The following is a 12,687-nucleotide window of genomic DNA, read 5'->3' on the forward strand; positions in this document are numbered from 1 at the left end:
CTAAAAGCCTTCCTCACGAGCAGACCAGAGCTGCCTGTCCGACTCGGCTTCAGCGATATCGAAGGCAAATACCAGGACCTAGTCTTGCACGAGATCCCGAAGCCAATCATCGAGCACGATATCGCTGCATTCCTGGACTTTGAGCTCGCAAGGATTCGAAAGGAACATAATGCTCTCTCTCCTGTCGACCAACAACTCCAACCGGATTGGCCTGGCCGCCCGATCACTCAAGCCCTTGTCGAAATGGCCGTTCCGCTCTTCATTTTTGCGGCCACCATCTGTCGGTTTATCCGGGATCCGGCATGGTGCGACCCCGATGGCCAATTAGCAAAGGTCCTCGAGTATCGGCCAGGAACCCAGCAATCCGAGATCGACAAGCTGGATACGACGTACCGCCCGGTTCTTGACCGATTGCTCCTCGGTTCCGAGGCATCCAAGGCATCCCTGCTTGAGGAGTTCCAGACGGTCGTAGGCGAGATTGTGCTCTTAGCAGAACCGCTCCCAATACGCCCTTTAACTCGACTTCTTGGTGTTGAAGAGAACGTTGTGGTTCGCCGGCTGAAGCCACTCCACTCTGTTCTTCGCGTACCTGACTCCCCAGAATCTCCTGTCAGAATATTCCACCTGTCCTTCCGCGACTTCCTTGTCGATCCAAAAAAGGCCGATAAACCAGAGAAGTACCCATTCTGGGTTAACGAACGGAAAACCCACGAACGTCTGGCAGTCCGGTGTCTGGAGCTGCTATCGGAAGAAGCTGGACTTAAGAAAGACATCTGCGGTTTACGCCTACCAGGAACATGCCGGTCTGAGATCGACCGGAAGATCATCGATACGAACCTACCGCTCGACGTCCAATATGCCTGTCGGTATTGGGTCTACCACTGGAAGGAGAGTCAGCACCTGATACGGGACGGCGACCTCGTCGACTGTTTTTTAACGCGCCATCTCCTGCACTGGCTCGAAGCGCTCGGTCTTCTGGGATGGGTTTCAGAGAGTATCGGTATAGTAAATGACTTGCTGGGCTTACTCGATGTACGTTACTGTTTTTGCTATTCTCTTAGACAATATACTGACTTGTTTTACCTTAGCAAGAAGGAAGCGACAAGGTCTCAGCCTTTCTTCTGGATACTAGGCGGGTCATTCGAAGTCATTGCTCTATTATCGATACATCACCTCTTTAGGTCTATCATTCCGCCATCGTATTTGCGCCAACAAAGAGCGTCGTCCGAAGTACCTTCCAAGATCAACTTCCCGGCTGGCTGACTCTACTACCAGAAGTTGAGTTAGATTGGGATATGTGTATCCAAACGCTCGAGGGGCATAGCCACTCGGTCCAGTCCGTCGCGTTCTCCCCGGACTCGAAGACGCTCGCGTCAGCATCGTACGACAAGACCATCAAGCTCTGGGACGCTACGACGGGCGCCTATACAGCAACGCTCAAGGGGCATACCGGCTGGGTCAACTCCGTCGCGTTCTCCCACGACTCGAAGACGCTCGCGTCAGCATCGGACGATACGACCATCAAGCTCTGGGACGCTACGACGGGCGCCTATACGGCAACGCTCAAGGTGCATACCGACTCGGTCCAGTCCGTCGCGTTCTCCCCTAACTCGAAGACGCTCGCGTCAGCATCGCACGACACGACCATCAAGCTCTGGGACGCTACAACGGGCGCCTGTACAGCAACGCTCAAGGGGCATACCGACTGGGTCAACTCCGTCGCATTCTCCCCGGACTCGAAGACGCTCGCGTCAGCATCGAACGATAAGACTATCAAGCTCTGGGACGCTACGACGGGCGCCTGTACAGCAACGCTCGAGGGGCATACCGGCTCGGTTTACTCCGTCGCGTTCTCCCACGACTCGAAGACGCTCGCGTCAGCATCGTACAAGACCATCAAGCTCTGGGACGCTACAACGGGCGCCTGTACAGCAACGCTCAAGGGGCATACCGTCTCGGTCCAGTCCGTCGCGTTCTCCCACGACTCGAAGACGCTCGCGTCAGCATCGGGCGATACGACCATCAAGCTCTGGGACGCTACGACGGGCACCTGTACGGCAACGCTCGAGGGGCATACCGACTGGGTCCGGTCGGTCGCGTTCTCCCCCGACTCGAAGACGCTCGCGTCAGCATCGAGCGACAAGACCGTCAAGCTCTGGGACGCTACAACGGGCACCTGCACGGGGACCCTAGGTACGATTGTCATGCGCCTCGAGTTTGACAAAACGGGTTCTTCTCTTCTCACAGACATCGGCACTTTCACACTAAACAACCTGTCTTTGTTGCCAACAGCTTCGACGGCTGCGCCAGCCCTTGAAGTATCAAAGGTAATGGCTAGTTCCCTTTTACAACATATCAATCGTTTGGGAGTTGGCCTCAGTGAGGACAATGCGTGGATCACCTGGGACTCGTACAAGATGCTATGGCTGCCGTCGACATACCGGCCAGGACGTTCGGATACAACAGCGTCGACAGCGGCTATCGGATGTCCTTCAGGACGAGTGTTGTTTTTTGGGGTTCTCGGTCAGTCATGACCTTTTTATATCTTGGGCAGGATCGTTTGCGCCATAGCTCATTGTACCTGTTTTTTTTTTTTTCCGTTCTTTGCCTTATGAGGGTCCAGGGGGCCACGTTGAATATATATCCATTTGGTGGCGGCTTGGAATGTTCTGGACCTCTACACTCTCAATGCTGAGTAATCATTTGCCTTTTCCTATTTTTTGAGATCGGTGGCGTTATACTTAAGCGGTGGGCCACAAGGAAAACCAGGACAATACAGATTACCATACCTTAGAATGAAACAGCAACAACGTTGTCAGCACCCATCCCTGCATCTGTCTCGTATCAGAGTCGGGACCCGGTTGCACCCGGCCAGGATGGCCCAAGGGACAATGAACAAGGCATGTCATCGGGACATTTGTATTTAGAGATCCGACGCCCCGGAAGCAGACAGGAAGAGGGGCAAGGATCAGCTCTTGCTTTGAGAAGACACCTCTCCTTTGGAGCTGGTTCACAACAGAGACCGTCTTCGTTCTGTGCCATTGATGAGGATTCTTCTGTTGCACTCAAAACATCGATCAGCTCCACAAACGGGCTGGCTTGTCGACCGGCCTTGGGGACGAGGTGCAATGCGTGCCACTCCACGGAACTATCGACGTGCTACGCTGCACCTCTTGCTGCAAAACTTTCCAGTGGACAGATCAGGAGGATAGCGTTATCGCTGGCCAAGACCCCCGCTGCCCTGGTTGCCCGGATGCTCCCCGAAAAGCTGAGGCCCCCCCACGGCGATCGAGCACCATTGGGTGGTTGCGGCCTAATATAGTCTGCCTAGAGGAAGTACATCCGCAAGGTGAGGACATCGCGGACGTCATCAAACGTGACATATCCGCCCGCCCCGATATGTTCTTGGTCCTTGGAACGAGCCTCAAGCTGAGTGGACCGTGGGATCTGGTCAGGGGGTTTGCTAGGACGGTGAGAGCGGATGGCGGCAAGGTGATCTTCGTCAACCGTACTAAGGCATCTCAGCGAGGATGCAACGGAGTTTTTGACTATTGGATTGAGTGGGAGTGCGATAGTTGGGTAGGGGATTTGATAAGGAGGGGGGGCTTCTCTTGTAGCCTGGTGGTAGGTTCTGTTCCAACACGACCACGTACGACTCTCGGGGGGCACGTATCGAAGCAGCAGAAGAGGAGGCAGGGGAAAGAGTCCGTAGATAGACCGGGTTCCAGTTTCAACAATCCTATTGTACTAGATTAAATAGGACGGTGGAATTCTATATATCTATGAGGTGGCGACGCTTACGCTGGTATTAGATGCCTATATAAATCTTTATATCCTCGTTGCTGTCGTAGATAGGGTTCGTCTCCTCTGCCTCCCAGAACCTTGTTGAGTCGCAACACATTGTCCTAGGAGTGGCCGTAGCTAATACTGTTGCTTACGGTACTGGTGGTAGGAATCAGCTCGGCTCAGAACCTCGATACAAACTGTAGCCGCCCCGTTCGCATCTCGTTGTCATTAGGATACCATCACTCCCCCAATAAAGCTGCTCCCATACAGCGGTCCATGGCGTCACAGCTCAATCCTCACCTGCATATGTATCGGGCCGAGATTCGGCTTCCCAGGCTTTATCTCCAAGCTTACCGAGCAAATCATTGCAGTAAAAGTCCCTCTTCGTGGATGTTTACTCATCCATTTCTTTATCGTTGTCTCACAAATAGGAGGCTTTAGAGGCTACCGACAAGTGACCGAGCGCCGATGGTTACTTTATCCGGCAAGGTACGGGCGAAGAAATGCTCCTTTGGCATCCCACTGCCCCCAAGGCAACGGCATCATTGGGCACCTAGGACTCGTGGCGCTGCACAAGGAGAGACGGTGCCCTTGTTTTCGCGTGGACTACGGGGGTGGCCGCGCACCGTTGGTATACTGGCGGAATCCACCTCAAGGGCAAGCGCGACTATGCCGCCGAGGCTAGAGTGGTGAAGAGGACGGCAACAAGTCCAAATGGCTAGAGGGTAGCCTGGAGATCAGGATTACCCACTACTTATCGCCTATATATGAGCGGTGGAAGATGAAGATAGGGGGAAACCCGACTGAGGCCGTCTAAGCTGGCAGTCAGAAGGAGAAGGCTTGACGCCGGACGACTTGGAAGTTGGACACGGGATTTCTTGGGCTACTATCACACATAACGCTCGAGAGGCTCTCGCATAAATCCAAATGTTTTTGCAAATATATATAGTTCTTGGCTCCCTGTCCTGCGTTTCCCTGATGCCCTATCACTCTAGAGAGCTACTTACTGTGGCCGGCCTAGGCCTGATTGCTGTACCTGATCGAGCTCTAAACACATGTTGTCTGAAACAGGAACGACAAGGAGGGCCTCGGTCACGACTACACTCAGCTACAGCGGGATACTGGTAATGAAAGCTAATTGAGACACGTATAGTTCAGGATCTGGCTCGCCCTCACCAGCGAGGAATACGATGGCATACTGTTTAGAATCCCAGGCATTGATGCTGCTCCCGGGTTAAAGACCCTTCCCAAAACTCCGTGATATAACTACGGCTATCAGCCTGCCTGGCCAACCTCACACTATGACCTACAAATAAATCGATGAGCCCTGACTCTTACCTTGTAATTCTGTCTGATCGTAGATTTTGATTATCTCATCGATTAAATCCTCCTGCTTGTAGCTCCCCCTATTCTCGAACTGTAGATTGTCGGCTAGCCGTTTTCTACCCTCTCGTAATTCCTCTAAGGCAACTCCCACCGCGTTCGCAAACTGGTCAACTAAGTCATCTACTCACACGTAATTAGCGTTTTATTGCTGAAGGGCTGCCATAGCCTGATCCTTCTCTATTTCACGCCGCCTCTGGTCCATTATATGCTGACGCAGCTCCTTGTTCTCACGCTGGAGTATATTGATTTGCTCTTCCGACCAAGTAACTGGCCTTCTGGACTTTCGGACAGGATCGGGTCTTATATCGCCGGCTATGAACTTTCGCGCCTTCAAAGGCGCTGGTGCTATACTGTTGACGACATGAGGTAATTGTGGGAGAGTTTTACCCCAGTTCATGACTCCCTCGTCCCAGAATATGGGGAGTGTGGAGCAACGCTTTGTTTGCGAGATTTGGGGCAGAGTTTGTGATATATAATCGGAGAGCTGGGAAAAAAATAGCTGTATGCGACCGAACGCGCAAGACCACTCCTTCATTTCAAGTTCGAATAAGAGGGATTGGAGTGTGCTAAATGGTAGAACGGATTTAATATCATATACTTGTTATAAGGCCGTAATCCGGGATTCGGGCTATCTGCGGGGCAAAAATTGAGCGGCCGAGCCCACGTTTGCGGCTGTATCCCAACATACCACCCAACCATCTTCCATAGCATGCTAATGATTGAACGAGGTAAAGCGGGTTTGGAATGTCAGCAAGCCTGGGTTTGGGTAGTGAAGTCCTGCATTCCGGCTTACGAGTTCTTATATTTATAGGGGAGTTGACTCGCAACACAACCTGGGTGAACTACGAAGCGTCATTTTGCATGCAAGGAGTTAGAGATACCCGAGAAGCTGAGCCAACCAACGTACCCTGCCCACTATAACAATAGCTCTGTGGGTGTTGCTGTCGCTGTTCTGGGCTACAGACGCCCTCTCTACGGACTTCCTCAACAGCCCTATTATTTACATCTCCGACCCTCCAATGCAGCTGTGTGACGGATCGTCTCTCAACCACACTCTGAAAGGGTTCACTGAAGGTATGACGTAAGGGTTGTGATCCGGTGAAGCCAAAAGGTTCACAACAAGATAATGATCTGGTCTCAATGTTCACAGCGTCGTGCAAGTTGCAATAAACAAGTTATATTGCTTACTGGAGAACTCCCAGAGTCCTCCAGGGTGCTGCTATTTATCTATCTACTGTTGGTGAGGCATCCTGATACCTTTGTGATGTACCTTCGTACGTCTGCTCTGTGACCCTTTCCAAAGTCTCCGCAGAGCATCCTCCTATTGGTTGGTTCTCTGCTCTGTGTCCATTCTCAAATTCCCCACAGAGCACCCTCCCATTGGCCTTCTCCCGGCCCGTCCTTGTGCCGGCTGGTCCGTGCGGACGCCTGTTGGTTTAACCCGTGACAGGATTGAAATTACCAGACTTTAGAGATTGAAAACCTAAAACCTTTTTCGCTCTTTCTATTGTCTTTTATGAAATTAGTTCCTGAATTCAAATTTGGTTAATATCTAGATAGTAACAAATTTCTCTTTTTTTCTTGCCTGTCTTTTGTCTTGACCGACACACGCCGTTTAATTCACTTGACTCAATTCCATGATATACATGAAAACTTGGCATCAGCCCATCGTATTGTTCTAACCCAACTCTGGGAGTACTGTATGACTTTGCCTACCCTAATCGGAACGGGCTGACGTGATGCCGTAAAAGAAACTACACTAAGCTAACACCCCTTCTGAAGGTTCGTGTGTCTCTCAACAACACCACAACGAAGTTCAACCTTGGTGTGAGTGTAAGACCAAGGAATAGCCCAGAGATGGCGACTGTGCGCAAAGCCACAAAGTTCAAACCGGGAAACCAAATCGCGCCACTAAGAAGAATGAGGAAAGGATATAACCTGAACCTTTGACCCAGCCCGTAAGCCTAGCGGTCTGAGCGCCGCAGCACGCTAGCACGGTGATTGACGCTGTCACATGTTTTCAAGACCCAGGAATATCCTCCCATCATCTGCTGGACTAGTCTGCTGTCAAGCTGCGGAGTGTTACGATGTAGCGAATTACAACTTGTCAACTCGTGAATTACACTAGTGTAGAGATCAGGGTTCTCAATCAATCAACAAGCAACCTGCAATGGCAATCGCATTTCAGCACAAGTGGAAACCGTACCCTTGCTACCGTTGCATCGCCGACCGGTCACACCGGGGTATGCCGGCTTGGCTTTCCCGTTGGCCGAGATAATTGCACATACATCACGGGCCGGTGAGAAGAAAAGGGGACACGGGAGCACGGCTCTCGATCTTGTTGGCCGTTGCGGGTAATCTTCGGGCTGTTGGGTGGAATTTGTCGGTATCGGATCGCGACGTGCAGTGGAGAGAGAAAAGAAAGTTAGGGGTTGGGTTGGATGGGGTGGAGGTGCTGGGTGGATATGGGAAAGATTGCACTTTTTGATAGGTTTCGTTAAATGGCCGTGAGAAAGGAGACTGGGCGTGGACGAGAGGAGAGTGATTTGTGCCTCGGTGGAAAGTTTTGTGTGTTTCGGTTAATTACCACGATGGCTTGTTTGTCCATGGAAACGTAGCGGCTGGGCGGCGCTGCCAAGGTCCATGAATCAAGCCCGCTACGGAGGATTTTGTTTCCTTTTCCTTGACAGAACAAAGACATTTGGCCTGTGCTGAAGTGCTGAATGGGCCGCTCCACTGCTCTGTACACTAGTGTGGGTGTACACGAAACTCTTAGTCACAGGCTATTGTGAGGCGTTTCTGGCGGAGGTTAATGAGTCGGGTAAATGGAAGATGTGCCATCCTGGACGCCGCGTGGCAATCGCGAGAAAGCGAGATTGTGCTACAAGCTCACCCGACGATCGTTCGACCATGCCGAGGTCGGAACAAAGGCGTCTGACAAACTGCGTTTGTCCGGGGCGCCGGCTGTCAAACAGCTTTGTCGGGGTTTCGAATACCGAATCCTAAGCTCCCGAGGCGGCTTACGGTCTTTGTTTCGACCGTGCGCCGTTGTCAAACCGCCCGTGACAGAGTTGACAGGCTCGCAAGACTTACCCGAGAATGTTGGATCGAAACAGGGCGTCCTGCATGGCGAAGGGCACGGTCTTTAACTTAACGGCATCGGAAACTTGACTAGAAACGATTTTCTCTCGTGCGCCTGCACGATTCTATCACCCTGTCCTCTTGACCCGACTGAAGCGAGCGTGACAACCGCCTGAAGGGGGAGACGGAGGTGAGTGACCATGAGAGTTCCATGGCCGATCTTGACTTTTCAGGCTGACCTTAGCGAGGTTTCGGTTTGCGCACGTCCTCTCAGGTTCTTGGCTTTTGGTTCCCCAGTTTTTCCCACGTTGCGTTGCAGGCGGAAGGGGTGGAAAAGAGGACTCGATTGGGCAATGCTGCAGTCCATCACGTGGAGCACTTCGAGTTTGGGAAAGAACGCTGCAGGAAAGGCTGCAGGCCGCAGTTGCCAGTCAGTCTTGCCAGTCTTTGCCATTTTCGCCAGTGTGCCAGTTCCGTTCACGCACAAGAAAGGGCCTCCGCTTATCGTGGAGAAAATCAAGGTTTGATGGAGCAACAAGCTCTTGTTGGCGCGATTTTTCACTAGAAGCTAGTTTAGCCCCGCTTGATCTTTTCATCCCATGGCCCGCATCGATCGCCCGACGCCAAAAGAAACACGAGATCTCGAGGCCGGAAAAAAGGTGAGACAGCATTAGTTAGCAACAAGCGCAGGCCAAGCCCGATGCTGACGACAGACCAGCAAACCCGCCCGCAATCGAACGACAAAGTGTCATTGACGATCTCCCGTAGCTTTTGATCTTGCCAAGCCAGCGCAGGAGGTTCACAGGGGCGGTGTTGCCTCAGAAGCGTCGCTGTGACGGTGACTTTCCGCTGAGGCCCGAGCGTTCCTGGTACCGTTCATTGGTTATCAGCTCTTCGTTTGGGGATTTTCGCTGCAACGCGGGACTCTGACGTTTGCGGGTTGGTGTTCGACACTCCCGGGATTCCCTTTCCTGCGCTCCCAACGTCCGAGCCACCGACCATCCCGTGTCAACGATGTTCACCATGGACCGGGAAACCACCATGGAAAGAGGTGCCCGCGGTCGACTGAATGCAATTTCAAAGCCCGGAAACCAAAGCAGCGTGATTGGATTCAAAAGGGCAAACAACGGCCAAATTTGCCAAGGAGGTCGAGATTCTCCAGTCGACTCCGCACTGGCTCCGGTGATATGCAGTTGTGATGGATTTCGGGAAGCGTCTGGGAACGTAACGCAGGGTCCACCCTGACACACACAAACGCAGGGGTCGAGACTTGGGTTGGCTCGTTGGCAACCCTCCCATGCCTCCCACAGCGATGTTAAGGCTGTTCCCGGGATGTCAAAAGCTTTTCCTTGTCCGTGCTGCTGTCAGCGGTGTCGCCACTGGTGCTTGACGGGTGACGACCCTTCTTTCGCCCCGTTCTCGTCGAATCGAATTCCAAGTGTACGACCTGGTCGCCTCTCCCTGAAGGTTAACTAGTGCAGCGGCCCCCTCGACGAACCAGCTTCTCATAACAAGAAAACGATGCCCAGCTGCACAACGCTCCCGCGGTCAAATGTGCTTTTTCCTAATCGCCATCTTTCCGGATGAACCGACCTGAAGAATCCGCACTTCGGGGACCAGTTCGTCGATCGTCGATCTACATTTTCCACCTCAGCACCACCGGGGAAGATTGGGGGTGGAGAAAGGGGGAGGGGAGTGCATATTTTTACCACGAACTTCCTGTCTTATAAGGCAATCTTCCCATCTCCTGCCCAGGGCAGTGTGAGGCAAGCCGGAGAAGGAGGTTGAAGATTACCATCAGGGTTCACCCACGACTGACCGGCCTCTGACTTGGGGCAGTGTCTACGATCACTCGGACCGTGGGTACCGCACCAGCCCCGTACCGTAGGATATCGATAATCGGCATACAACGGCACTTCTCATCACCGTTGTCACCATGCCGAGGCCGAGTCCGTATCCCGAGCTGGACGGAGAGTCCCGCGTCGGGGCGATTGTCGCCATCCTCGTCGTGGGCAGCGTCTTGTCGACCTCCGCTGTCGTGCTCCGGTGCTATTCCCGCGCTGTTATGCTGCGGTGTTTCGGCTTGGATGATGCTGTTATGATTCCAGCACAGGTACGCACGCCATGTCAGAGGAGGAAAGGGGACGGACATTTAATCCAGGGGGCGGACAACACGGCATACGACGACTCGAGTGACTGACAAATTGCTGGACAGATTTTGACGATTGCATCGGCCATAGCGATAGGATTGGGTATGAGCCTTCCGTCTTTCCCCTCGCTCCCCTTTTCAACGCTGACCGTAGTAATTAGAGGCAAAATATGGCCTCGGCCGCCATGTTTGGATGATGCCCGAAAAAGACAACATCCCATACATGAAGGTGGGCACAACATGCTACTATCGTTAAGCAGGGGCCCGATGATTAACACCTGCAGTGCTTCTACGTCTCCATCATCGTGTACAACGTGGGCATGGCGCTCACCAAGATCTCGACGCTGCTCCTGTACAAGCGCATCTTCAACCATACCATGATGCACAAGGTGGTCATGTACGGGCTCGCCTTCCTCGTCTGCTGGGCCATCACGCTCTGCTTCCTGTTGCCGATGGTGTGCATGCCGGTCGCCGCGTTCTGGGATCCCTCGGTCAAGGGCTTCTGTCTGGACAACGGCACGATCTGGTATGTCATGGCGGGCGTCAACTTGGTGACGGATTTCACCGTGTTCTCGCTGCCGATCCCGGTGATTAGCTCGCTGCAGCTGCCTAAGAAGCAGAAGGCGATGCTGTTGATTGTGTTTACCCTGGGTGTTTTGTAAGTCATTTTTGTTGATTCTTTCATCCTCTGACGTACTAACACTACCTACTAGCCCCTGCGCCGTGTCAATCTACCGCATCCGCACCCTCTCCGCCGCAGCCAAATCCACCGACCCAACCTGGGACAACGTCGACGCAGCCACCTTCTCCTTTCTCGAGCTCGCCGTGGGCGTCATCGCCGTGTGCCTACCGACCCTCCGACCCATCCTCATGCGCGCGATGCCCCGTGTATTCGGCTCCTACCTCCGTTCCAATCCCAGCCGCAGCGCCGGAGCTGGTGGGACCGGCGGAACCGGCAGTCGTTTCGGCGGTACGCGCTCGAGCCGCCTGGCTTTTGGCCGCGGGGGTACGACGGGGGGCAGTAGCGTCGTGCCTGTTGTTGGTGGCAGTCATGGGACAGGCGACGACACCTTACTCGACAGCGACGGCAGCACCGGGGGTGTTGGGGTATCCTCTCTCGCTCGAGCTGCATTTAAAGGTGGCGGCAACGCTCTTCGGGGAACGGCGAGCACAGAAGGCTTACGCCGGGGTGGTGATGAGGAAGAAGGCGGGCTGGCGCGCTGCCGGACCGGTAGTGAGGAGATAATTGAGTTTGGGGAACTAGACAAGACGGGACTGTCAAATAGTCCTGGGGGTAGGAACCGGTATAGCGTGAGTGTGGTCGCGGGATGGGATCCGGACGGGGGTACACGGCTGGGAAAGAAGAAGAACAAAGATAGTATTAGTGGCGGTGCTGGTGGTAATGGTAATGGCGGGAGGTATCATCATCAAAAGGAGAGTAGCGGGGCGGGGATTCAGGCGACGACGACGGTGACACAGATGGTGACGTTTACGTCGATGATGGAGGAGGAGAATGAACGGCGGTTGAGGGAAACGAAGGAGATGATGGGGGCTAGGGGACGGTAATTTGGTTATATGATTGGCTTGGTTGTACGATTCCTGTGATGATTTCAGAGATACCCACGGATCAATCCGATATTTAATACTTGCATCTGTCTCTCTGTTTCGAGGATGAAATGTCAGGTAAATGGATCCGAGAAAGGCGATAAGTAATACGCTGTATTATGGGAAATAATTAGGAGTCTCTTCCTGAGTGTCACGCATCTCACTGACTAACATAACGATGTTTAGTAGCGCAGGCACTGCGAGGTTGTAATTAATACGCAAATAATACACCAAGCCTCGAAACAAGAGAAGCAGACAGTACATTCAGACCCTGATCAAAAGTTACCTCGCACTGAACGGTAACATTGGGTGAAGAACAGGGTCGAAACAAGCAAAATACACGCGCAACTCCATCAAACTCGCCAGCTTCTTGAATCATTGATCCTGGTCTCCCCCTGCTGCAACCGACTCACTCCATACACCGTTGCATTTCCCATTTCTGGTATCAAATATAGCGTACAATACATTTCGATTTCGCCTCCCGAGAAGAATCTCCCCCAAAAGAGACCCCCCTAAAAGCCAAACCCTTCAAATACCCTTTCAAACACCTATCAAACCCTAACCCCCAACCCTGTCCCCCCCTCAAAGCCTTTAACCTCCGGCCTCCTCGTTATTCTCGACTCCGGCCTTAAGGTTTGTTTGTCCGTCTCTGATCTCAGCGAATAGCTCCCGTTCATCAG

The 12,687-nt window shown here is 53.0% G+C and overlaps 3 protein-coding genes across 3 annotated transcripts; all 3 read left to right on the top strand.

Annotated features, from left to right (window-relative positions):
• Positions 1-243: 243 nt before the first annotated feature.
• Positions 244-2,534, top strand: C8A04DRAFT_38234 (vegetative incompatibility protein HET-E-1; the record flags this gene model as incomplete). Its single annotated transcript, XM_062784170.1, has 5 exons — positions 244-1,032; positions 1,089-1,136; positions 1,182-1,340; positions 1,902-2,052; positions 2,194-2,534. 5 exons carry the CDS (start codon positions 244-246, stop codon positions 2,532-2,534), a joined length of 1,488 nt encoding a protein of 495 aa, XP_062635791.1.
• Positions 2,535-3,057: 523 nt separating this feature from the next.
• C8A04DRAFT_13194 (DHS-like NAD/FAD-binding domain-containing protein) lies at positions 3,058-3,756 on the top strand (the record flags this gene model as incomplete). Its single annotated transcript, XM_062777618.1, has 1 exon — positions 3,058-3,756. A coding segment is annotated over one exon (699 nt), but the record flags the coding sequence as incomplete, so codon positions are not given.
• Positions 3,757-10,189: 6,433 nt separating this feature from the next.
• On the top strand, positions 10,190-11,968 carry C8A04DRAFT_13223 (uncharacterized protein; the record flags this gene model as incomplete). Its single annotated transcript, XM_062777627.1, has 6 exons — positions 10,190-10,366; positions 10,469-10,505; positions 10,564-10,631; positions 10,687-11,060; positions 11,116-11,444; positions 11,529-11,968. 6 exons carry the CDS (start codon positions 10,190-10,192, stop codon positions 11,966-11,968), a joined length of 1,425 nt encoding a protein of 474 aa, XP_062635793.1.
• Positions 11,969-12,687: the final 719 nt, after the last annotated feature.

Source organism: Dichotomopilus funicola (assembly GCF_033296635.1).
Source record: "Dichotomopilus funicola strain CBS 141.50 unplaced genomic scaffold C8A04scaffold_44, whole genome shotgun sequence".
NCBI classification, from domain to species: Eukaryota; Fungi; Ascomycota; class Sordariomycetes; order Sordariales; family Chaetomiaceae; genus Dichotomopilus; species Dichotomopilus funicola.